The 26997-nt window shown below is 38.8% G+C and overlaps 1 protein-coding gene across 5 annotated transcripts in view; it reads left to right on the top strand.

The window, feature by feature from the left end:
- Positions 1-8918: 8918 nt before the first annotated feature.
- CEP131 (centrosomal protein 131) overlaps positions 8919-26997 on the top strand; it is a 37243-nt gene continuing 19164 nt past the window's right edge. Inside the window, exons 1-17 of one of the 5 annotated variants that reach the window (XM_087955988.1) lie at positions 8919-9281; positions 12133-12329; positions 17032-17126; positions 17371-17488; positions 18495-18598; positions 19584-19697; positions 20132-20293; positions 21160-21277; positions 21474-21596; positions 21742-21910; positions 22354-22454; positions 22699-22893; positions 23315-23506; positions 23909-24046; positions 24382-24507; positions 24804-24920; positions 25658-25687. In XM_087955988.1, coding sequence (XP_087812114.1) covers positions 12150-12329; positions 17032-17126; positions 17371-17488; positions 18495-18598; positions 19584-19697; positions 20132-20293; positions 21160-21277; positions 21474-21596; positions 21742-21910; positions 22354-22454; positions 22699-22893; positions 23315-23506; positions 23909-24046; positions 24382-24507; positions 24804-24920; positions 25658-25687 — 2082 coding nt within the window. In that variant the 5' untranslated portion in view covers positions 8919-9281; positions 12133-12149. The remainder of the gene's footprint in view (positions 9282-12132; positions 12330-17031; positions 17127-17370; positions 17489-18494; positions 18599-19583; positions 19698-20131; positions 20294-21159; positions 21278-21473; positions 21597-21741; positions 21911-22353; positions 22455-22698; positions 22894-23314; positions 23507-23908; positions 24047-24381; positions 24508-24803; positions 24921-25657; positions 25688-26997) is intronic. The other 4 variants (XM_087955990.1, XM_026675747.2, XM_026675748.2 and 1 more) reach the window with 4 other exon arrangements.

The raw sequence follows: 26997 nt of genomic DNA, 5'->3' as shown, positions 1-26997 counted from the left end.
AGTAAAAGCTCTTCATTGGGCAGGAAATCCAAACACAGGACTCATGAGCACCCTGGTACCTGTTGTCCCCCAAACAGCACTGACAGCTCTTCAAAACTCTGTTATCACATAACATGGCAAGACTTAAAGGGCTACTGGTCATGCATTTTTTTTAAAAAAGCGCAGTACTCTAAATAAGTTGTGCTGCTGCTTTGGAGTCTTGCGTTGATTTCCTATTTATGGTTTCTTAGATTAAAAAAATACATTGGGAATCTTGCCATCAATCTGATATAATACAAATTATTTGTTTAATTGCAATATTTCTCAAACTTAACAGCTTGTGGACTTCCAACTTCCATAGCTGGCTGGAGAATTCTGGATGTTGAAGTCCATATATCTTCAAGTTACCAAAGTTGAGAAACCTGGTCTTATAACTGATAATTTGTTGGATTCAAATACATTGATTAGTCAGTGCTGAGGAAATATTCCTACATTTTCACGCATTACTTATTTGTACATTATCATATAGGACTCGGCTCAGTCCCTGAAAAATGATGGTTGCCCTACTAGTTACACAATGCCTACATATAATGTTAGTAGAAATAGCCAACACTACTGAGACCATGTTTTATAGACAGTTTTCTGTAGATCAGCACCTCTATGGATGTGATGGACCACATCATCCATCACCAAGCACTTCTGTGTTGAGGGTGATGATAATTGTAATCCCAGTAAATTGAACAAGTGCCAGCTGGTAAAGAAGAATGGTAACGTTAATGCTAAAATATTCAGAACAGTTCTACTGGCTTTGTGGGACACTAAGTCAAATATTTTCTTCTGGCCATTTCTAAAACAGGACACAGTATAGCAAGAGAGAATGTCACAAGAGTCTTTGACTTATGACTACAATTGAACCCAACATTTCCAATGCTAAGCAAGATAGCTGTTAAATAAGGTCTCATTTTATGACTTTTCTTGCCATGCTACACGACTGTTAAATTAGTAATATGGTTTTTAAGTTGACTTTGATTGTCAGAAGGTGGCAAAAAGTTACCACATGACCCTTGGACACTGCAACTGTCATAAATATATACCAATTGCCAAGCATTTTGAATTTTGATCACATGACCATTAAGGATGCTACAATGGTCATGTGATAAACAGTTATAAGTCACTTTTTTCAGTGCTGTTGTAACTTTAAATGGTTATAAGTTGAGGACTATTTGTAATATGGTTGTTGGTTGATATGTCTACAGTAAATGCTCATGACTTTGAGGCAGCTGACCTTCATATAGACAATTTTGCCTGCTGTATCAAGGAATTAATTCCCCAGTAATTGTCATTAGCTATTTTAGGGGGGAAAACTGTGGGTTTTTGAGAACTGTTTCTGTAGTGTTGCCATGGAATTTTGATAGCTGTGCAATCTGCCTAGACACATTTATTGTGGGAAATCAAGGACCTTGGACTTCAGTTCACACCAGAAATGAATTAATCTTTATTTTTCAAAATGGTCTAGTCTACACAGAGGCCAATCCTCTATTTGCTCCCTTAAATGGTTCCTAGACAAAACAAAGTTTTACAATTGAGTTCTGTTCAAAGCTGAAAAGTATTTCAGAAAATAGTATGTTTGGGATCTCTTTCTCTCTCTTTAGTGATTGAGTAATATGTTCAATTTGGCAAAAACACATAAAATCAGAGCATTTTTGAGATTTGGGGCAGTAACACATCTATACTTTGCCTAGCAACCTGGTTTCAAGAATTGCCACATTACATGGGATGTTTATTTTAAGTCAGAAACAATTCAGTTTTTAGAAAATGCCTCTTAAACTATCAAGCAAACAAGTCTGAATCCAAGGAGTTGCAATATGTTGAGGAAGATTTGTTCCTTTTTACCTGCACATATTTATCGTGCTTACATATTGCGGAATGTAATGATTCATAGCAGGACTAAGTCGTGCAAACTTATCTTCTTCCCACTGCAGCACTGTGATTGGATGATGTTTTTCTATTGACTGATGATGTGCAGATCAGAAAGGACAGCAAAGCTAAGAAATCCATCAATTATTTCGCTCATCATCTGCTGCACTGTCATCAGGAAGAGTGATTTAATACTTTAACTCCCCTTAATGCCAATCAAGCATTCAAACTTTTTATTGTAGGAGGAATTCACATTACCTACAATTGTAAAATGGATTCAACTAAACATCGTTTTTCAAATTGACCAGGAAATATTAGGAGCATCTAAAACTCCTTAATTATTATCAGTATTGGATTGTGCTTTACATAATCCTAAATACTTAATGCAGTACAGATAGTCCTTGAACTTACAACAGTCCATTTAGTAATTGTTCAACAGCACTGAAAAAAGTGACTTATGACCGCTTTCACAATAATGATCACTGCAGCACCCCCATGGTCACATGATCAAAATTCAGAAGCTTGGCAACTGTTCATATTTATACAGTTGCAATGTCCTGGCATCGTGTTATCAGTTTTTGGGACGTTCGGAGAAGCACCGTCAATGGGGAAGTCAGATTCACTTAATGACAGTATTACTAACTTAACAACTACAGTGATTCACTTAACAACTGTGGCAAGAAAGGTCATAAAATGAGGCAAAACTTATTTAACAAATGTTTCACTTAGCAACATAAATTTTGGGCTCAATTGTGGTCATAATTCGAGGACTACCTGTAGTGCATCTTGAAGCCAACATGCCAAGTATTAAGGCTCAGCCTTAATCATAGACTAGTGGACTGGGATTCTAATGTCAGGTTTTAGAAACATGTTTGATTCTACAGGCCATTGTAAAAGCTCCTGTTGGTATGGGCTTGGTGTGTGTGTGTGTGTGTGTGTGTGTGTGTGTGTGTTTTCCTGTTGGTTTTTGTGTGTGCCTCTGTCAAAAGGTCAATCTTAAATGTCCTTGTGTTCCTTGGCTTGTCTTTGTTGTTTTGATGGTGTCTAGGCAGCCTATTTCTGGATTTGGAGAAGTAGGTATGAATGGGTTCTTTGTCTGGCTAATTATTCTTGTCCATGTAATTGGTTTTACTATTTATCAGTTGATTAAGCAATCTTAGCAGCCAATCTTTGTTAAAATGTACCTATTTGACTGCTACATAATTTCAAGTCTTCATGAATTATTTGAGGCAGTGGAGGTGTAGGAAGTTAGCACCCACCCCTCTCCTAGAAAATTGAAATATCCTAGGAAATATTAAAAAGGCAGAATATTTCCCCTAAAAAGAAGAGTAGAAACTCAGAAGCAGAAACTCACCTCAGAAGTAGAAGCTCACCCCCACCTTTGTTAATGGGTGGGCCATTAAGCCCTGGGCCAGAATACTTTACATAACAAAGATCTCCAGGTAAAACTATAGCAATTGCCCAAAGCCCAGTGCATCATCATCCAGCAAGGCTCAACCAAGCCTGGAACTCAGGACAGCCTACAGAGTCGCCCCTGCATGGCCCCATGGGAGTCTGACAACCAATCAGAATACAAGCTCCAATTCAAATCCCAACAAAGGTTATAAAACCCAGGCACTCTCAGCATCTCAGCCCTTTCCTTCTCTTTTCCTTCACCTTGGAGCATGTGATCATCCTTCTTTGGAGCTTCAAGCCATGTGGTCCTGCTGTCCACCATTAAACCATCTTTCCTAACAGCCTCCATGTTTCCAGTGTCTTTTTCCCCACTTGGAACTGAAGCCAGAAGGATATTTCTTCCAACAGAAGAAAGAACCATCTATAATTATTACCAATTATTAAAAATTTTCCCACAACTTTTTCTACAAAAAGTAAAAATTTCTTTCACTATTATTAGAATATAAGTGTTTTTCAACCCTTATAGACCCTGGCCTGTCTTTTAAATTCCTTCCATCTCCTCCTCTGGGATTTCCTTCTATTGCTACTTTCTTCTTTATTAATGGGCAGCTGATAAACCACTGGCACCTTCCCAAGGTTGGCCTTGGTTGCATCTCTTCTTTCCCCCTCCCCCACCTTCAATCTCTGTGAAGAAAATTCTTTCTTTTATTTGTCTACTTTTTATAGCTATGGCTCTTCCAAACCCACACACCCCTCCTCCATTGTCTGTTTCAAGGTTGCAGCTTTCATAAGCAATTTTGCAGTGTTGACACTGGGCCAAAAGGCTCAAATAGGAGGCGAGGAAAGCATTCCAGGTGTCTGCAATTTTCTCAGCAGCCTGTTCTTCCACACCCTATTGTGATTGGGTAATGGGTTCCTGTGTCTTTACCCAAGAAAAACCACTTTTATCCAATTTGGGATAATTTACACAGGTTTGGGAAGCACTGCCTTAGATGTTAATATGGAATGACAAGCATTATTACATGTATTTAAAAGCATTTTTTAATTATGTTCCAAAAATTTAGAGCTTATCACAAGAGAAACTATGGATTTACCAAAGGAAGATCAATCTTGAAAAGACAGATCTACCCAAATAAGTTTTAGATGACAGATATTTTATGGGATCGCTTTTATAATCAAAATATGTTATCTTGCATCTGTAGCTTTATTTAAAATTGGGGTGAATTTATATTTCTCGCATGTAATATATCTTGGTTATTTCTTTTTAGTACTTGGTGTTTTTTTTTCTTTTTGCTGTAATACTCATTTGAATTTTTACAACCCAGATCTGATAGCCAGATCTGATAGACTTCTATCTGCTACTTCAGTAAAAAGTAACCCAGCATAAATATGATTAAAATTACAAAACATTTTATTTTTCTATACCTAAATCCTATCATTTTAGGTGGGTTGTTTGGTGTGAGGTTTTTTTTTTTTTTTTTTGCTGTGCAGTTTCATCATGTATTTTCATATTTACAACTACTACTTGCAAGCCATACTACAATGTGTTGGTATTTTAGATCCTAGTTACAGGCAGCTTCATATTGATGGCTAATGAACAAATGGTTACTGCAAACAAATGACATGTTTTTATTTCCAGCATGGATGGTTGCATTGGCTGTTGAGATAGTTTCTTTGTTGAGGATTTGTGTGTCTCTGTGTATGTGTATGTATGTGTGTGCGCGCGCAAAACACAGTTGAGTATCAATCACTGATCCACATGCACTGCCATGTAGAGAAAGAGAATAAGAAAGAGAAAGAGAAGCCTTGTAAATAAAATACCTGAATTTCTCCTCTTACTAAATACGGCTAAATTCGACATTATATTTGTCTGTGAAACATGGCTCAACGCATCTCTCCCTGACTCCATTATCATTGTAAGAGACTATCATGTTTACCGATCAGATCGTGAAATCCGTAGAGGAGGTGGTGTTGCTATCTTCTATAAAAAGTCCCTACATCTAAAAAACATCCAAGTTACCCAGGAGCTTGCTATTCCTGAGACCATCATCTGTGAACTGTCCTTAAATATCACATTTTGGTTCTTACTATGTTACAGAGCCCAATTATGACATCGAACATGCAAACAAGCTAAATACACTACTAACATGGGCAGCATCCTGCCCACACGCTTTTATCTTTCTTGGTGACTTCAATCTACCTCATATTAACTGGACCCTAAACGAATGTATAACTGAACCCACACATGCAACCTTCTACAATGCAGTAACAAATCTGGAACTAGAACAACTAGCAACCAACAACACTAGACTTAACAACTGCCTCGATCTCATCTTCTGCAATAGTTTGAATTCAATTTATGGAATACAAATTAAAGAACCCTTTTCCAACAGTGACCACAACATGATTGACTTTTGTGTCAACATACGTCCACACAAAAATCATCACAATGACGTAATCCCCAATTATAATTACAAAAAAGGCAACTATGATCTGATAAACAACGATCTCTCATCCCTTGATTGGCAATTTCTATTCACTGGATGCAATACTGTAGAAGACCATTACAACATATTTTTACTTGAAGTCAAAAGAGTCATCAAACTATATGTACCATTAACAGCTCCCAAAACCAGAAAAAAAAAATTGCCCATAACAATAAGGAAGCTTCAATCCAAAAAGAAATCACTTTGGCGGAAAAACAAATCTAGTCACGTTGCCAACTTCAAAAGCCAATACAAAAATTTATGCCACCAGATAAAAACTGAATGCACCAATTATCACATTAAACAAGAAGAAAACCTTCTATGCACCAATTCCACCCGTGCTTTCTACAATTTCATAAACAACAAACTAAAAGACTCAAGGTCCATCCCACCCCTGAAAGGAGCTAATGGTAAAGACTGCAACGATGACACTATTAAAGCCAACCTCTTTAACACATTCTTTGGCTCAGTATTTGTAAACAGCAATGGATCGTGCCCAGTATTTCCTAGTCGAAGCACAGACAACTAAAATGATCTAATACATATTGATTTTACAGAAGAATATGTTGAAAAAGCACTACGCAATCAAAACCATCTCTATCTATTGGACTGGACAAAATATGTGCCTACTTCTTTAAAAAGCTACCCACTGCCACAGCCGAACCTCTAAACATAATCTTTCAGGACCAGCTCCTTGCCAAAACTATGGTCACAAGCCACGGTCATCCCCATCTTCAAAAAGGGAGACCCCAGCCTAGTTGAAAATTACAGACTAATCTCTTCATGCTGCGTCACCTGTAAAGTCATGGAATCAACTATTAACCAATCCATCATTCTCCACTTAGAAACAAACAACCTACTCTCTAATAAACAATTTAGTTTCAGAAAAAAACTATCCTGTAATCTGCAACTCTTACACTGCAAAAACATATGGACTACACAACTCGATCAGGGCAAAGCAATAACGCAATCTACATAAGACTTCTGTAAAGCCTTTGATTCAGTGGTACACGACAAACTACTACTAAAACTAAAATCTTACGGTATCTCTGGACACTTGCATAACTGGAGAGAAGTATTCCTGTCAAACAGACAACAAATGGTCAAAATTGGGAGCGTCCTATCAAATTCTGTACCTGTCAACAGTGGTGTCCCCCAAGGCAGTGTTCTAGAATATACTCTTTTCATACTCTACATAAATGACCTCTGTGATCATATCAAGAGCAACTGTGTTCTCTTCGCTGATGATGTAAAGCTATTCAACACCACAGACAATACTGCTACCCTTCAAAAAGACCTTGACTATGTATCAGAATGGTCAAACAAATGGCAACTTCAAATCTCAACAAATAAATGCTCTGTCCCACATATTGGCAAAAAATAATAATCAGAAAATAAAATACAAGCTGAATAGTCAAGACCTTGTTGATGATCCAAACTCTGTCAAGGATCTTGGAGTACTCATCTCTAATGATCTAAGTGCTAGAGCCCACTGTAACTACATAGCCAAAAAGGCGTTAAGAGTTGTTAACCTAATCTTACGTAGCTTTTTCTCTGGTAATATTACACCAATAACTAGAGCACACAAAACATTTGCTAGATCAATACTCAAATACAGCTCATCAGTCTGGAACCCACATTACGTATCTGATATTAGCACAGTTGAGAAAGTCCAGAAATATTTCACAAGAAGAGTTCTCCACTCCTCTACTGATTGCAGAATACCTTATGCCACCAGACTCGAAATTCTAGAGCTAGAAAATCTAGAACTACGCCGCCTTCGGTCGGATCTAAGTATAGTATATAAAATCATACATTGCAATGTCCTACCAATCAATGCATACTTCAGCTTCAACCATAACAATACAAGAGCACACAATAGATACAAAGTCACGGTTAGTCGCACCAATCTTGATTGCAGGAAATACGACTTCAGCAATAGAGTGGTCAATGTCTGGAATACTCTACCTGACTCTGTGGTTTCTTCCCCAAACCCAAAAACTTTAACCTTAGACTGTCTACTATTGACCTCACCCCTTTCCTAAGAGGTCTGTAGGGGTGCATAAGCGCACCAACGTGCCTACTGTCCCTGTCCTATTGTTTCTTTTATATATTTTTTTATTTTTCTTATATGTATCCATGTATTCATAACTATGTTGTTACTTATACTTATTATCTTGTAAGCAATTGACAAAAATAAATAAATAAAATAAATAAAGAATAGCCTCGATACTGTCACAACGCTGACTGGGTAACACATAAATCCCTAGAGGAAATGGTTGAAGTCAGCCTAGCGGAACAGCAGATTGCAGACCAGATAAAGCAACGAGCGTTGTCTTTTGTCTATTAGAATTGGAAAGAATAGTTTGGATCATATTTATGTTTGGCGATTATGTTTACCTTACACCGGTTTCTGTGGAACAATTCGCAGCTCTCGCGAATGCCTTCGAATAATAACTGGTTTATTCCTTCCTTGCCCTTCAACACTTTGTTTGCAATTACGATTAAGCCCATTGCGAAATAAAACAACCGGGTGAAGCAATGGGTAGCAAAGCCGGTTTAGTTACTCGATTCCGACTACAGCATTAAACGACCGAGCCACGTAGTTTCGGTGCAACGCTCAAATACTAGGAGACAATTGGAGATGGGGAAGAGGCGCCAGCATGCCTGCAGGGTGTTTTTATCTCGCCCCATCCCCCCTCACTACAGTACATTGGGGGGGGGGAGGCAGTTTTTCTTTGAAGTGCGTTTGCACTAATATTTCTCCCCGACGGTTAAAGTAAGGAAGGGGGGCGGGGCGGAGACGAGGCGGAGATGCAAGACCACCGCGGAGGACCCACTCCTTCGTGCAGGCCACCCCATAACCGGGGCTCCGAAACAAACGCTCGCCCGGTCCCTGAGATTTTTTTTTGCAAGCTAAAAGCGGTCCAGAAAAGAGGGTTCCGGGCGGGAGAAGAGGCGGGTCTTTAGGGGGGAGGCTCCTCCTCGGCACGCGCTTTCGCCTCGCACCGCTGCCCCCACCCCACCCCCCCCTCTCCCCTTGCTCTGTCAACCTAGCTCTGGCAACTGAAGGACACGGAGATTAGCCGATGAGGAGGCCGCGTCTCCCAAAGGCGGCCAATAAGAGCACCGAGGAGGGGCGGGAAGCTCGCCCGGAGTCAAGTGCGCGTGCGGATGGTTGCTAGCGGCGCTTCCCCCCTCCTCACTTTTGTTGTGGCTAGGAAGGAGCTGCGGTGTTGGCAGCAGCGACGGGAAGCCCCCCCTTTTCAACCTCCCCGTTTCGGTTTTTGTGGGGCGGGCGAGGTGGAGGAGAGGAAGGACCCCCCCTTCCCCTTAGGCGCTAAGCCTCCTTGCTGGGGAAGGAGGGGAGCTGTCTCTTGTGGACGTGGGCTCCCCACTTCCACGGCAAAGCCCGAGAAGAAAGATAAAGCTGCCCCTCCATCCCCTGAACCTCCCGCAAGCGTCCGGGGCGGGGGTAAGAGGAACCACGCGTGTCTGTCTCAGGTAAGTGAAGAGGTGGGGTATGTGTGTATGTGTATAAGGTGAAGGGCATAAAAGGTTCTCCCTCGCTTCCTAATTCCCTCTATCTGGGATATGGAGGGGAAGCCAACCCGGTCCCCCCATTTGTGGGAGTAGGTTCCCACTTTTCTCCCCCGGCTACTGCAGCGTCGTCTCCTTGTTCCGGCGAAGCTTTTTGCAGAGCTTTCCTTGGACGGGCTCGTTCTTTTAAAGGGGACCCAAGATGCGGGGGAGGGGGGGTTTCTTTGCTCTCTCCCCAGGATTAAACAAAAAAAAAGTCGTCTTAGAAGAGGGAAGGGGGTGGTGGTCCTGCCTTGCTTTCCCCATCTGTTCTCCCTGGCCTCCTTTAAGCATTTTGAGAAATTCGGAAAGTTTAAAAGCGTTGCTTCAAGCTTCTTTTTTGTTGGTGTCCCCAAAGACCATATATATTAAAGAGATGCCTTTTGCCTCCTGACCCAACATTTGAAAGATGGCTAAATTTATTTGTGCCGAACTTTCCTAATCATACAGTACACCATGCATATGGTAAAGTGGACAGTGATAATTTTTGTTTTTAAAATGCTATTAATGCTTTTCAGCAAAAGAGCTGGAAATTAATGCCAGGTGATAGTCCTTATGACTAGAATACTCAGGAATCTGTGTTTGGTACAGCATTGGCTTCCACTCTTTTTTTTTTTAAATCACTTGTATGAATGGTTACAGTAATTTGTATGTTAAATATGTATATTGGCAGGCTTGGGGGAAAATGCATGCTAATATTTTAAGAATCCTATGCTTTTATTTTTCTGTCCAAGATGTGCAAACCATTCTGCCAAATTAAAATACATATAGTACATCCTTTCGATGCTTTGCCACATTAAATGTAGCTGTTTCCTCATTTAGCAACCAAGTTGGAAGCGATATGATCGCTAAGTGAACACATAACTGAGAGTGAGAAAAAGAGACATTACTCTTGCTCCTGTATGCATTGTCAGGTGCATAAATTTGGTCATAAGTATATGCACTTGTTCAAAAATCTGTAGGTTGCAAAAATCCAGATGGCCATCATATGGCAGCAAATAATTTTTGTAGCTGAGATCTAGTAAATTGATAATACTTACTGATATGTGGTTTTCACATTTGATGTGATTGGGGTCATAGAACCAACCACCATAATAATAATTGTCTCTGTAGATTGCAGAGAATTCACCTATGTATGGTGGCTGAATATGTATATATGTATTTGTGGAATATCAAGGATGTCTCAAAGCCAGATTTCAATGAATGTTTCTCATGTGACCTGATAACTTCAAATAAGAGATTGTCTTGTTTGGAAACACATCTCAAAAGTTTAAAGGCAATAATATTCTGGTGGCAAATATGTTAAAAGAAGAAACAGTTCTAACAGTGTAATCTATGTAGGTGAAATATATTCTTCGTTGCATTTAATATTTGAGGTACTTTTTACACACTTTACATAGGATAAATGATAGTATGTCAAATTCATTCTATGTTCTTTTTCTCATAAAATGTGTAAAAAGAACCTCAAATATCAAATGCAAGAGAATATTTGTAATTTGCTTATTTGTAATTTTAATACTATCTTTAAAACATAATGGTAGGATTTCATTGTCAATAATACAATCACTAACATTGCAGTGAACACCTGAAGTTTCCTTAGAGTACACTTTTATATAATTGAAAGTATAGGGCAGTTACTATGGATGGACAGTTTTTTTTAAAGAAAAAAGCTTAATTTCTAAATAGAATTAGAAGTATGATATCTTTCAAAAAATGTAAAACATGCCCCCAGAATAGCTGAACTTTAAAAAACCAAAACCACTTAATATTATAACTGTAATCTTTTTTCCATTGAGATCATCATTCCCATAGGGAATAATTTTGAAGAAAGACATGGTGGGCAAGAATGAGGGGGGGTGGCAGAGCTAAAATTACATGTGAAATATTTTTTCTCCTGATATTTCTTTTTTAAGCTCTCAAATGGGATAAATAGCTTCTCTCTAAAGTCTGAACAGATTGCTTGTAATAAATAAACAACAGTTTGGGTTTAATGCATGAGAGCTAGTGTTCAGTACAAAAACATGCATGATACTATATATCTTTTGAAAAGCAGTTTTTGCATAAAGGTGGTCAGTGCCCTTTAATTGTATAGATTAATTGGAACTGTCAGGCAGAAGGAATAGCTGCTGAGGTTGTACTGTACTTGTCTCATATGTAATCTTAAGCATTCTGATACAAGAAAAGTTTAGTTTCTTTGAACAAGATGTTTTGTTTAACATTGGATGAGTGAACTTCAGGACAAAACTGGGTGACTCTACATTCCAACATTCAGGTTCCATTTTGCAAGTTTTACTAAAATAAATCTGTTTCTGGTAATTACCTTCTTTTTTCATCTTTGTCCACTCAAAATTACACTGATGGAATTTTTTGTCTGAAAAAAATAATAATACAAAATCCATGCCTATTTCCCTTGTAAATTAGGAAAACAAAACATTTTGCCAATCATACTTTCTGATGCTGTATTGCAACAAATCAAGGATGAATTGCCTCCAGCAACCAATGCAAAGTGCCCATGCTTTATTGAGTTTGACCTTTAGGTATTGGAATTGGTCTCCCCGTAAGGGCTTAGCAAATGGTCTGTAATTCAAAGGGAGAGAATTTGATGTTGCCATCCTGCACTTTTTTTTTTTTACTAACTCCCATTAGATTCAGCCAGTATGACCAGTGGCAAGAGATTTTAGTAATTCCAAGGCATAATGGAATAGTGGAATAATAAGCGCATGGAATAAGCAAGACATATGGATCAATTTACTCATCATTTTTCCTCTATTTACAGAGCTTCTCTAATACAAAATGAAGAGTGCCCGTGGCAGCAGTTCTTCCTTTCAGGGAAATGGTGTCAATGGTATGGACCTCATTCTTACAGGGCTGCCTATGCAAGTGCTTCAGCGTCCTAGCAGTGCCTCCCCAGGCAAACACATTGCTCGATCCATTTCTGTCATTACAGAAAACAAACCTAAGACGAATATCCTGGTGAGTATTGATGTTGTAACAAGCATTATTCTAATAATGGTTTATATTCATTTCATTCCTAGGGAATGGATTTGGTTTAAATGTAATCTTTAACTTCTGTTGATGTCCAAAGTAATAATGTGTCTTCAATTTATGTGGATGAAGAGCTTTGCACTCTGTGATTCTTTTGGAGAGAGAGAGGGGGAGGGAGAGAGGGGAGTAGTGGTATAGCAGATAAGAGGTTGTCAGATTCTCTTCACTTTCAACCTCAGAAGCTGTAACTTTATGTAACTTTGGGCGATTCATTGTCCCAGCCCCACCTGTCTCACTAGTAGTGTTTTGCAGCGAAAAAGAAGAAAGCACTATGTATTTTGCCTTGGTTGTCCCAAAAAGCACCTTTGGGACAACCATGACCTGGATGTCTGAGAATCTCTACAGACTTTTATTTAACTGTACAATTTGGGATGAACACCCTTTGAATGGTGTGGGAGTAGGAATGGATTTCCAGAGAAAAAAATTGCAGTCTACAGGAACCAGGAGCACTACTCATGTGACCCTGAGGACACAGATAAACCTCCAAGTGCTTCAACGACCCTCTAAAAGGATGCAGATTACCAGCTGTCTGCAAGGAATATAAATCCTTCCATTCCCCACTATCCTGTCAGAGCTGAAGAAGTTTCTCGGATGAGAAGCGAAACATCTTCAAAAGAAAAAAGAAGGAAGTCCAGTTATCTCCTGAAAAAGCACCTTTGGGACTACTTTGCTTTGCATAATGTTTGGAGCTACCAAATGAAAGACAGGATCTACAGCCAACAAAAAGAACAATAGTTGCCTTGACAAAATACTTCACATTGTCTAGAAACATCCCTAGTCTCTCTTACCCCTCTTACCTCACAAAAGGCAAAAGAAGCTTCAGCATCTCTTTTAGAAATTCTGGAGAATGTGGAGAAAGCATTGCCTTCCAATCTTTGCTTAGTTTTCCCCAGCACCAATCAAAACCAGAAGATGCTTCCCTGCAGGGGTTTTGCACATTGGGAAGTTCCTGTTTTTTGCAAATTCTACAGAATGCTGAAGGAGATCTGTGAAGCAGAAGAAAGTGAAGTAGCTCTTTTCTGTTAATATGCAAGAAGGCCATGTCTCACAAAACACTTTGAAAATGGTGCTTTCCTCAGATCTTCCTTGAAATGAACAATCCTTCAGAGGCTGGCAAAGCCCCAAATCCTGAACAGTCTAATTTTCAAACATTTTCAAGGGCAGAAACTTAACAGCTTAATAATCATTTATCAATCTTTATGTTATCCCGTCCTCCCCTCCTCCCTCAAGAGGCAAAGCACTATTGACAGAAAATTGGCAATGAAATGAAAAGAAAATGCAAAATTAATATTTCTAATGTGAAAAAAAAACCACCTGAATTTCAGTGCTGAAGCAGAAGCAGATAGTAGAGTGCATTTAAGATCCTTCTCTCACCCCACTTCTCTCCCATAGAGAGAAGCCTGTAACTCACTTTGAAAACATCAGCCTGGTAGAAAACTACAGAATCATGAGAGATCACAAGAGAATTTTAACTTGAGTAAGGCTACAAAATTGCAGTATCTCTTTATAATAATCATCCCTCTTTAGAAAATGTTTCATTCATGTATTGTATGCCTTATAGCCAGTTATGTATTATTTTGGATTACAACAATGTACTAACAAATTCAATCAATTAGACCTGTAAATTGGGTTGGGGGTAGAGCAGACCTAGCTATAAGTTATTAAAGTCATTTATTGGAATTGTGAGATACTAACACACAGGAAACTCATGCAAGAAGAAATAAATGTGTTTGAGCCATCAGTGTTATAATGCAGTCTGTTTCTCTGCTCACAATAGATAGATAGGGATTATGCAGAGTTTATAGGGATATGTGACATTCTATCTTTTTTTTTTACTATATTAAAACATTTGCCATTCATGTGAGAGAAGAAACTATAGTGCACACCTCATGACCATCAGTGAGGAAATTTTCCAAAATTTAAAAATGGAAATTTTCAGAACAAGCTGTTATGATAGTCAAAGAAAGAATGAAAGAGAATGAAAGGATTGTATAGCAAGAAGAAAGCATGACAGCTGAACATAGATTTCCAGAGACAAGCAAAAACCAACCAACCCAAGGAAATTGACAAATGGAGGAAAATAAGACAAAATATAGTTTTTAAAAAAGAACAAAGAAAATATGAGAAAATCTATAGCTAGCGTGGGAATATTGAATAATTATAGGAGTCTAATAGAGGCAAATTGGGTTAAACAAAGACAATACTGAAAGTGTTCCAGTAGGATTACAGAATGATATAAATGTTTGCAAAGATAGAAGATATTAAAACAAAGTTGACATGAAATACAGATACTGAAAAAAGTGAAAAAAAAGACATTTAAATTGTTGACCTGGAGATGGTTACCAAGAATACCATTGACTACAAGAACAATCTAATTAATCCTACATAAATAATCCCTTCTTCCCCAGCCTTGGCCAATATTGTGAATCTATATTGCCAGCCACTTGACCAAGCTGATGAGCCTGTTCTGAGGCAAGGCTTTTTCTTCACTAAATCTACCCAAAATATACAACTCTGGGAACTTTAAAAACATTGTTTTTGCTGCTTAAAACATGATTACTTACTTTCAAGACAAAACAATACATTTAGTCATTAATTCAATCTACACAATACCGTAGATTATACCAAATTCCAGATGCTTAAAAATAACACTACATGAACACCCCCAGGTAGATGTAACCCTGAATCAGATCATTATATTGAATGTTCTTGCCCATAAGCTTATCAGCACATGTTTACTTTTTCTACTTATCAGTAAAAATGGATAAAACAGCATTGCTAGTAGGGCAGAACAAGATGCCATCCAAGATCTCAAGAACAACAACATTAGCAAGCTGATAAGTGTCATTTGCCATTATGAGTAAACTGGATCATTTCAAGAAAAGTGAGAGAAGGCTATCCAATGCCACCCTGGACTAACTTTTATCTTCATATCCAAATGACAGTATATTAGACAAAATTATGCGATCTGATGAAAGAAGTTACTGAGGACACACAAGACCATATTTATGTAGGGGCACCCCAGGAGCTCAGACCAAGTATTTTCTCTTTACTTTGATACACAACTCTGGGCTGTTTGTCAAGCATTGTACCATTACATGCTGGAATATCAGGTTACATGGACTTCAATTTTATGCCAGCAACCTCCCAGCTTACATAAGAGACACTGCAATGTCCTAAAAAGATTGATTTCCATGGGTAATTTCCTTGACATATTTTTAGCTACCATGGAGGCTTGAGGCACTATATACCAACAGGGACTTCAAGTCATGCCAACATAGCATACTTTGCTTTCACACCCATTCATACTCACACACATAGCTCCACTATATGCCAACATCTTTTTGGCTGATCGAGAATAATACTTTCTCAACTTCTACCTCCTTTAACTTCTACTTTCCTTGGGATTCATTGGTTATGTTTTCATTAACTAGGCCTTGGAAAAGAATAATCAAATTCCATTATGATTTCAACAATTTTTTCCCCACCATCAGTCTCAGCCTATCTGCAGTAACAATTTCTGAATGTAATGGTCAAAGTACATAATGAGCACATGAAAACCACTTTATACTGAAAGCCTATAGACCATTATCAATGCCTACATGCTTCTGCCTTCCATTTAGAACAAACTACCAAACATACAATCTTTACACTAACAATCATTCTCAACATGGATCAGAAGGTCATTCTCCCCCCCACCCCCCCCACCCCCCAAAAAAGGAATAATAAAATATTTCTAGGAGCAAACAGTCTCTACACGATACAGTTTAGATTAATAAACATTTGAAAAGTTTACCTTTTTTATAGCTAGCAGGGACAATGAAAAGGATCACAGTGGTAAATGAAACCTAGAAGGGGGCCATGGGTAGAGAGTCTGTGCCCCAACTGCTTGCATATAAACAACTACCAGCCGCAAAACAGATTCGCAAGGGAATGGGAAACAGTACAACTAGTATGACATTGGGACTTCGAAGAAGGGCAAAGTAATATTAAGAGCTTTTCAGCATTCTAGGACACTCCATTACAAATACCAGAGTAACCATTTGGGGAATAAAGAAACTTTGCCAGTATAATTGTGCAAGAAATTGCTCTGAAGGCTGCAACAAACAATGGAAGTTTAACACTTTACAATTGTTACAAATTGATAGGCCTTGTGTAATTTGCATCTGCATAATCAATCTGTCTTTCCCTTCTTCCCTCCTTGTTCCTTGTCCCATTTAAAATCCTATATCAGTTTAGCCATTCCTTATAGCCGATGAAATGTGCTGTAATTCACCAAACCTATTAATTAAATTAATAGTCTGAAAGGTGCTCCTTCTGATGTACAAATAAAATCAAATACAAGATAGCATTTTCCATAATATAATGTGCATCTTTAAATATAATTTGGCTAAATGCAGTTGTATGGGTATAATTCTTTCTGTAGTGGGTGTTTTAGTTTTTTTAAGGAGCTGGTGTAGTTCCTCTAAATGAATTCTTATCTTTCCACTGAAGACAACGCTGTTCTGTCATTCGTAGTTAACTAGGCTAGAATGGTAGAAATGAGGCAGAATTAAGAGAATTTTTGTCTTGATAAAATACAAGGTGTAGGTGCTACTTTGCTTTGTTATATAAATTGTCTGTCTTTCAGGAAGATGCAGGGCTTGCCACCTCAAGAGCTATGAACAATTTACGAAGATCCAACAGTACAACGCAGGTTAATCAGCAAATGAATGATGCCATCATGTAAGCATTAAACACTTTCTTACTGAATAATAAACTAGCCTAGAATGTGTCTGAGAACCTCTTTTGTTCCTTTGAGTACTCTGAGAAGGTTGATTGTCTTTGTTTTGGGATATATTCTTTAGACTGAATATAAAACATTGAAGTAGTTTATAGGAATAAAATATCTTTCAGAAAAGATCAAAGCAATGCTATGTGTAGACTTCTGCGGGATTCGAAATTAATCTTTGTCATTTTCCTTTTTTAGCAGTTCAGATCACCATGATGACTTTCTCACGTTGTTTAATAGCAGCTCAACTGGAAGAAGAAAACTAGCAAGTCTAAGCAAAGATTCCCCAGAAAAGAAAACTACCTGGAACATCCTTGTAAGGGCTAAAATGCATGCATATTCATTAGAAAAGCTTCCAAAGGCAGTCCCAAAACTTAGCTTTATGTTGTTATGCCTGATAATTTCTCTGTGAATGCATTCAGGATTTGTCTAGATTAATTATGTCAGAAATCCATTGTTGCAAAAATAATAATCCAAATTGTTAGCTCATCTGCTGTATTAAAATTATATTTCCCTTAGGACAAAAATATTGCCATTTGACTGTTGGGAAAATGCAAGATACCCCTATAACGTACTTATCACACATGCCACAGTAATGAGCAATGTATGCAATATGCCTAAGTGACTATCACATGCAGCTGTTGAGTAAGGTTTGCACTTCCCTCTGGGCAAGAATATAAATATACTACTCTCCATAAAAAAAAAAAAAGCAATGAGAAAGCTGCACTCTACAAAAAGATTTCTGCCATCACTTTTTCATAGGGTTTATGGAGCTAAGTGCTGGTGGATCAGGAAGAGTCATACCTGGGTTAGAAAATCCAGAAAAGATTTTATTATACCACAGATGAAGAGGCTTTTACGAAAGGTTTCCTGTTGACAAGAAAAAAATTAAAACTGTTTTTTTCCCATTTTTACCATCTTACTATGCTTTGTTTTGTTATCTGGTTTAGCTGTCATCAGCACAGCAATTCCCCAAAAGCTATATAGGGGCTATGGTATGGGTGTTTTTGATTCCTATCTCTGCTTTTGAAGTTCCTTTGATTCTGCTCTGATTTAGGCATGCCCATGACTCTATCCAGAAATTTCCACACTCGGCACCAAACTCTTAATTTTGAAGCACTCTCAATTGGATAAAAATCGTAAAATCTATCTCCAAAGCTTTGAAATCTGTTACATTTATTTCACTGGTTTGTAGTAAAAACTCCCATGAGATTGAACAATTTTTTACTTGAGGGGGAATTAAGAGTTTTTGCTAAAACATATGCAGCAAAGATCTGTGTACTGTTACTTCCATGTATACTTATTTTTTGTTATCTGGTCAGGATGAACAGCCCAGGATATTTCCTGCCTCATCCAGTACTCCTGGAAGCACGAGGAAGAAAGAAATCTGTGTTCCCCTTGCAGCTAATTTCACTGCCAATAATAGGTAAGAAGTACCTGAAAGTTGTTGTTAGTTGCGAAGTCCTGTAAGTAGTAGGGCTTAATGTCTGGATATTCAGCTAAAGTGCTGGCATTGCAGAAAAATTCCCATAGCTTTGATAGTAACACTTTAATAGTTGAATATGGATAATACTTTGAGACTAGGCTGAAACTACTATATATAAAGATGAAAGCAGTCACGTAGGCATATAAGTAGATTGGACAAAAGCCAGAAATCTTGTTTAAAAGATCCCTTGGGGGAAGTAGATAAGGAGGAACTAAGTCGTTAAGGAGACAAAAGGAAAAATGTCACATGAGCTAGACAAAAGAAGTTGGGCCTGAATACATGAGAAACCCCTCCCCAAATTTCACCATCAGTTACTAGATTTGTAAATTAACAAGAGAACAATAGCTGGCAGTCTTGTTGATCCACAAAGCAAGCAAAGACTTTAAGCGTCTTAAACTTGCCCATTCTTGGAGTTGTCTTTGGATCTAGACTTCCATCCCTCCAGCCAGAACCTGGCAGAAAGACGTGGGGTAAGTATAGAGGAGTGGGCGGGGGTATACATGTGAGAAAGAGCATATATAATCAAGTGTTTAGTTGAAAGTGATTTGAGTGTTTTTCTAGGGCTGTGAGTGTATGAATGAGTGGCCATAAATTGAACCTGGGAACACACGAAACAATCAGATCCTGAACAGCAAATACTGCTGGAATGTAAAATATTATTTATAAGTATATTATTGGTAGAGTTGTGAATGCTGAAGTTTGAGAACTTCCATCCTTTTTAAGTCCATTTTGGTTTTCATTATTTGAGAGACACGGCATCTAGGACAGTATCCAAAATGCAGCCGATTCCAAAAATCTGACTGTTATTGAATATGAGACAGTTATTAAATGGCAGGCAAGGCTCCAGACGTCTGTTGTATTTTGATAATATATTGGAAAAATTATTCTGGAAGCATGCTGACACATTTTCTTTCTACTTTATGAGGAGTAACAAAGGTGCCATGGGAAACTGCGTCACCACTATGGTGCATAACAATTACTCCACTACAGACAAAATATCTGTGCCAAAGAGCTCCAATCAAGCTACGACTTCACTCAAGTAAGTATATTCCTATAACAACAGCTCTGAGTTAGGAGCAGTTTTCTCAACATTTCATGTATGACCAAGATGCTGGAGATGGGAGGGAAGGATTGTTTTCAAGAAGAAAAGCATAAATAGACCAACCCAGAGCTTCTGAACTCTCTCATGCTTCGTTTAATAACAAAGTTGCACTTTTAGTCCTTTTCCCCTGTTAATAACAGTGTTTTATATCAGCAGTCACTGGACTAAATGTGAGCAAATAGAGATTTCCCAGCAACTGGTAGAGTATATGTTGCATGTAGAAGTAGTTCTCAAGGATAGCAATCCCTGAGAAATCGCAGTACAAGCTAATATGAAAAATGGGAAACATTCTTTAGTGCATCCTAAATTGAAGAGATTTGCAGCGTTCCATAGGATCCCATTGAGCAGTGTATTATTGTTTCTTTCCATAGCAACATCATCAAAGCTACCTCTAATGAAGACCCAGACAGCAGCAGTTACATGAAATCTCAGAAGAACTTTTCGAGCAGCAACATCCTGGCTTGGAACAATAAAACCAGTAGTAGCAGTCCCCCGACTAGGATACAAGAAGTGTCTGAGGAGGAAGCTGAGCGGTAAGCCTGAGAAAGATGACAGGCAGAAAGATGACAGGAAGAAGTAACAAATTATGCAGAAAAATCAGAGGAAGTGAAATGACGGCATATAACTAGGTTACTAGTTAATTGCCACGTCTCATTTGGCAATTTCCAGTGAATAGCCTGGTTCTTTTACAGCAACCAGGTAAATTTTGGGCAGTAAAAGTTGCAACTCGGCCTTCCAGCGTTCTGAAGAATGACAGAAGCCATTCAGTTATGCTATGAATTTGCTAGAAAATACTTGTCTGAAATATTTCAGCCTTTTGGGGCGGGGGATTAAGAGTGGGGACAGGAGTGGGATGTCTTTCAAAGGCAAACCACTACATTCCAGCTTTTAAAATTACCTAAATTCCAACCAAATAGGCCTTTTGTGGCAATTTTCTTATCTTTAGAAGGGAGTTAGGTGATAAAACAGTATGAGAGCCACACAAAGGAAAACTGCATCTATTCTACCCTTAAAACTACTCCAAAACCTGAAAAATGAGCTGAGAAAGCACTGTAAACTTTGGGACCATTTTGCCATCAATATTCGCAACCCAATCTTAGGAGGCTTGGATACAAATGAGATGTTGGGTGGCTGGGTACTATTTTATAGGAAATTACTTGCAGTTACTAAATAGTATATTTTCACACCTTCCTAGAACAGTGTATTTTTGAACAGTGGTTCTGGGTTTCTGAAAACCGGAGGGAAGAGTGTTTGTTTGAATGTAGAAGCCCTGTGGTCAAGATCTGTTTTTCTAGAATGTTTTTCTGTGCTTTTCTTAATATCAAGAACTATTTTGCTTGACATGGTAGTTGGAAAGCAATAGTCACGTTGTATGACCTCCCCCCCCCCTCTGTTTTAGATTTGTTAACCAAGTCAATTCGGCTGCTGTGACAATCCAGCGCTGGTACCGGCGGCATTCTCAGAGGCACAAGGAAGGTGTAGCTCAGCTTGAGCGGTTGTTAGCTTCCAAAAGAGAGGTTTGTCTTATGTGTATAAAAAACTTCTGAACATGCTGAAAGAATATTTTGTTTCAAATGTTTTGTTTTGCATAAGCTTTAAATGCATGAGATGTGGTTCTAGTTAGATTTTAGGGAAGTTACTTGGCTTTTTTTTGTCCTAGAGATAGGATCACAATTGTGTAGTTTTATAATCCTTGTGCTGTATGTTTTTAAGGAAAAGCAGCAGCAGCAGCTGACAGATGAGGGCAACATCTTGGATTTGCAGCAGAGACGAGATGAGGAAAGGAAAAGAATACGAGAGGAGAAAGCTCACCTTGCCAGAAGAGCAGCCATCCAGGTAGCCAATTGCTTATTGATATTGCTAGTCCTGGGCATTAGAAGGCAGGATTGTCTTGGGTTAAAAGTTAGGCCAAGTATGTTTATTGGTGGACGAGGAAGTGGGCCCTAACAGAACAGAAATGTGAGTTGGTGTTTTGTTTTAGGAGCTGCAACAAAAACGAACCCAAAAAGCTTTAGAGACACAGCGTTTGGTGGAGGAGGAGATGGCAGTAATTAAAGAAGGCAAGAAAGTCAGAAGAAGGAAAAGTGAGAAAGCCAGTTCTCTGAAAAATAGCAGTCCTGCTAACAGCATCATCAAAGCCAACAATGCAGGTGAGAAATAATGGGAGATCTTGGAACATTTGGCCTAGGAGCCTCCTGAACTGCATTTATCTAAATTCAGTACACACACTGAATCTGTTTAAATGCAAAACATTTCTATAGCATTGAAACCCATGTTAACATGATATTGTTCAGTCGTACAAGGCAGTGAGGAGCAACAAATAACATGCTGAAAATAAGGAGCAAGTTCAGAAACGTTTAATTTGCACACAGGCAAATAATGATAATGGAAAAATATGGGCAGCTGATGCATCCTCATAGTGAATAGCTGGTTCGCTACACTTTAAAATTGCTTGGAAAACCCAGAATAATTATTTCAAAAACAAACTTGGACTTGACATCTTAAAGACTTATACAACTTTCGAAATGATAAACATAGACCAATTCTGAATTCTTATTCTTACTGAAGCAAATGCTTTTTGTTGCTACTGCAGGTGCCAACTTCCACTTTTCAGGAATAGATCTAGAAGAAGCTTCTGCCATGGCATCTCTTTGTCGCTCAGCACAAAACAAAGGACTTGAAGAACAGCCACAGGTGTTGCCTCCTTCTGATGTTCTTGAAAGCCTAAATACTTTTTTTCTTTTACTCTTCTCTTATGATTTGTATAATTCCCAATTTCTTTATCTTTAAATGTTTTTATTGGTTGGGAAGCATAAGATCTTGCAAACCTTAGAGATGAGATGGATGAGCCCCTTCCTATATCAATGAAATATACTGACAGTGTCTGTTTAGAATTCTTCACAAAATTTCATGCACATGGATTTTCTCTCTTTCCCAGGATGGGAGTTCGGGGAAAATGCCCAGTGAAGATTTGGATGGTATGATGAGCACAGCCAGTAGGATGCATTCCAAAATAATCTTTCATGACCTACTAGACACCCTGAAGCTTTTGGAAGCAGATCCAGAATTTCTGCCACCGCTACCGTATCAACCAAAGTTTTCCAAGGATTACAAATATGCTTGGATAGATGGGGTAATTGAAATATGACAGATACTGTGCTGTCTTTTCTCTGTAGATCCTTTTTTACAGCTCCAGATGAAATTGTACAGAATTTGTTTGGGCTGGCGTGAAAGTGGTTTAGGGAAGAAATCCTGGAAATGAGAAACACATACCAACCATTGCTTCTTGTTTATATTATATATTCTGCTTAGAGCAAACTCTTGAGAGTTGTGAACTGGAATATTTTTTTTACAAACACAAACATTTGTAATTGTTTTCCAAACACTTACAGTTAATCCCTCAAGAAAAAACTTATTAAAATACTATTTTAATCAATGGGATCTATACGTCAATTCTCCTTTCCCCACAACTGTTGCAGGTTGAAATCATTCTGTTTAGTACTGCCACAATAGTCTACATTTATTGATTCCAAGAATTTTTCCCTGCAATACAGGACTTGGATTCAATTTCTCTAACCACTGACAATGTAGAGAAGTTTGGAAAATTGAACTGCTCGCTGGGAGCAACGGAAGAAGGAACATTATTGTCAGAAACAAAACTTCAGAATATAATGAGTTTTTTGGATGAGATGGAAAAATCCGAGCAGGAACGGCCCAGGTCTATTGCCTCAGCTTCACAGCAAGAGGTGAATATGGCACATTTAAATTTTATTAATGGGGGTAGGTGGACTGGGGGGTGGGGAAAGGGCAGATGGCTGTTTCAAGCAATGAGCATTTGCCTTCGCTGATTGAAACAAAAAGTATTTGATGTTGAAAGCTGTTAAGCTGGTATTGGCATTATGGCTTCCAATAATCTATTCTTAAAATAAGAGTTCAGAAGCTTCAGATAGTTGGATCTGCCTCAGGAAATGATGAACATAGTCTGCCGCATGATAAAATGGCAATTTTATCATGGACGTTTCTTAGGACAAACAAAGCTTTCAGTACTGGTATATTAGTGCACACTTTAATCTCCTTTTAATTTAAAGGAGACTGCTGAGGTTGTACCTCGGTTTGACTAATCCTTTGCTGCTTATCGCACCTGCTAGGGATTATTGCCAGAAGAAGAGCTTGCCCACTTGGATCAGGTCTCTGCAGTTGCCACAGAAGTCACCAGCTCTATCCAGAAGCTGAAGCTGGAAGTAGAAGAAAAGAAGAGAGCAGTTGCTTTTCTACAAAGAGCACTGGTGGGTGACCAGAACCTAATACTTATAGGTCTGTATATGCTACAGGAAGGGCGGGGGGGGGGGTCTGTGTTACACAACCCAGTTTTTTAGCTCTGCTGTGTTGGAAGGATGCACGAAATTAAAACCTGAACTGCCAAAGAGGCAGTGTCTATCTGCCTTTTCAGGTTTCAGCAGTGTTGTTGGTCATGAACAATCTGTATCAGCAAATGATCCGCTTAGGAATCCCAATGGCTATATTTACATGTCTTTTCCTCTTTTTTTTTTTTTGCTGGCTGAATGACCAGATAGCATAACTTTGATATTTCCCTAAGTGGTTTTGCACTTTGTCCTGGCAGGCTCAACAGCAGGAGTTAACTGGGCAGCATGTTAAAGATGTACAGAAAGAGCTGACTCACCAACTGACTATGCAGAGGGAGCAGTATGAAGGTGCAATCCAACGGCACCTGGCCTTCATTGACCAGGTAATCTTTTCCTTTCCTTTCCTTTCCATATAGGACTTGGGAATATCAATATACTGCTTCCCTATCTTTCAACCTCTATCTACCATCACTTGTATTGCTGGCATATCTCTTCAGAAATTTCCATGGGCATCAGCTAGCAATTAGCATTCGAAGTTGAAATACTCAGTTGGGGGGGGGGATTTTGTATATTCTACCTGAATAAGATGGTAGCTTGATCCCAGGTACTTTCTGCTAGCTAGCATTAGTACAAACAATGTTGTTCTGTTAGTAATACTATCTTGCACCCATCTCTACAGCTCATTGATGACAAAAGAGCTCTGAATCAGAAATGTGAAGCAGTGGTATCTGAATTGAAGCTTGTGGATCAGAAATATACAAAGAAAATTGCCCAGATGCAAGAGCAGCATGAGTTGGTGAGGAAATGACATTGGTATGAGGGTTGGGGGAGCTACAGAGCAACTAAATAAAACATACAACTGGACTTAAGTTGGACTGAAATTTGCACAATGCAAAGAAACCAGTGTTCGATCCCCCCTGGCGAACATCAGCCAAGATAATGTTGTAAGCCACTTGAATCTTAGTATTTTGAGCAGTTTTCTCATTACTAACTTTTATATCATTATGATTTTTCTTCTGTCGTCTCTCAATGTTTCTCAACTTTGTTAACTTTAAGATATGTGGCTTTCAACTCCCAGAAATTCAAATCCATGAATCTTAAGGTTGCCAAGATAGGGATAGATGGATGGATGAATGGATGGATAGATGATTGATAGACAGACAGACAGAATGAATGAATGTGACTTAATTATTCACAGTAAGACAACTTCAGCTAGGACTTGCTATAAATATTAATTTGGGCCAAGCAACCTAACAGGTGCTGAGAAGGGTGATAAATGTTTTTTTTTTTTAAAAACGTGACCTCAGTTTTAGAGGTACATAAGGATTATTCCTCCCTTGAAAAGCACTTTGGACAGATGCAATATTCCCAAAATGTTAGCTCTTTCCTCTGGTCAATAAGTTTGATCCCTATGCTAAGAAGTAATCTGCACTCTGCTTAAGCTGTATCCTTGCTCCCCCGCCAACCCCAGCTCTCTTTATTTCACACTCCCTCCATTTCTCCATTTCTCTCATCTTTCCTCTTTCTGTTTAGGTCTGGCGCACTCTGGGCCCCCTCTGTGAGGTAAACTTTGTGCATGCTTCAGCCTTTGTCCTTTTTGCTGGTCTGGGTCCTTTAAATGTGATTTTTCATGAATTTCTTAGAGAGTGCTATATCTCTCTTGGGGTATAGGTATGGGAAATATTGCAATTTGGTGCAAAGTGCTATTCCTTGACTTTGATCATGATGCCCTCTTCAGCTTCCATACCTAGTACCCAGCCAAACAGGCTCTGGTGTTTATGAAGCAAAGGCAACATTTCCTAAATGCTTTAGCAATTTATTATGATTTGCATGCACATTGTTTTGATTGGGGTAGGAAAGTACATAGATCCAGCGTCACGTACCCACCTGTTTTTAAATTTCAGTGTATAGATGTGGAGGTAGATTATACATATTATTTTCATGGCATGGGCCCAGTTACTTGAAGGACCATCACACCCCACTGGGATTGACCCATTCCATCCATGCCAGCAGAGGAGGCATGATGCGGATCCCATCAGTCTGATTGTTCCGGCTGATGGAGTCCAGGAGGAGGGCCTTCTCTGCTGTTGCTCCTGCCCTATGGAACATCTTGTCCCCCCAAAATGTGAGGTTGGCCTCAACCCTCCTATCCTTTCGTAAGGACCTAAAATGTAGCTGTGCCAGTTGGGGAACAACCAATGAAGGTGTCCCTTCCACACCTGGGACTTTCAGATCATTTATCACTGTTCCTTATACCAGCATACACCCCACCCCACTCAGAAGGAAAACTAAGCCTGAAATCAAACTCATCAAGATCTGGCCGGAGGGAGCACTTGATCAGCTGCAGGATTGTTTCTCAAATACTAATTGGAATTTATTTGAACAAGAGGATTTGGAGGAATATACAAAAACTGTACTGTTTTACATCTTGACCTGTGTGGATACGGTTACTGTGAATAAGCGCATCTGAATTTTTCCAAACCAGAAGCCCTGGATGAACAAGGACATGCAATTACTTCCCAAGACACATGATATGGCATTCAGGTCTGAGGACAGGGTTTGGTATAACAAGGCAAGAGCGGAACTGAGGCGGGGCATCAAGGAGTCAAAAAAGAACTATAAAAGGAAGATTGAGGACTGCTTCACAAATAATGATCCATGACGGGCTTGGCAGGGAATTAAACACATCACTAATTACAGGGGCAGCAACCCCATATCGATCAAAAAGGATGCATCACTGGCAGAAGAATTGAACTGCTTCTTTGCCCGATTCGAACTGAATAGGTCTTCGAATACATTGCCTCAACAAACCACCAGTACTCAACTGTTCACAATACAAGAGTATGATGTGAAGCAGGTGCTTAGAACAGTGA

The sequence above is a fragment of the Notechis scutatus genome, chromosome 2 (assembly GCF_049901735.1).
Source record: "Notechis scutatus isolate UNSWTSFEM ecotype Mainland chromosome 2, rNotScu1.2, whole genome shotgun sequence".
NCBI lineage: Eukaryota > Metazoa > Chordata > Lepidosauria > Squamata > Elapidae > Notechis > Notechis scutatus.
The sequence above is the reverse complement of the archived record's forward strand: the minus strand, read 5'-3'. Positions and strand labels throughout refer to the sequence as shown.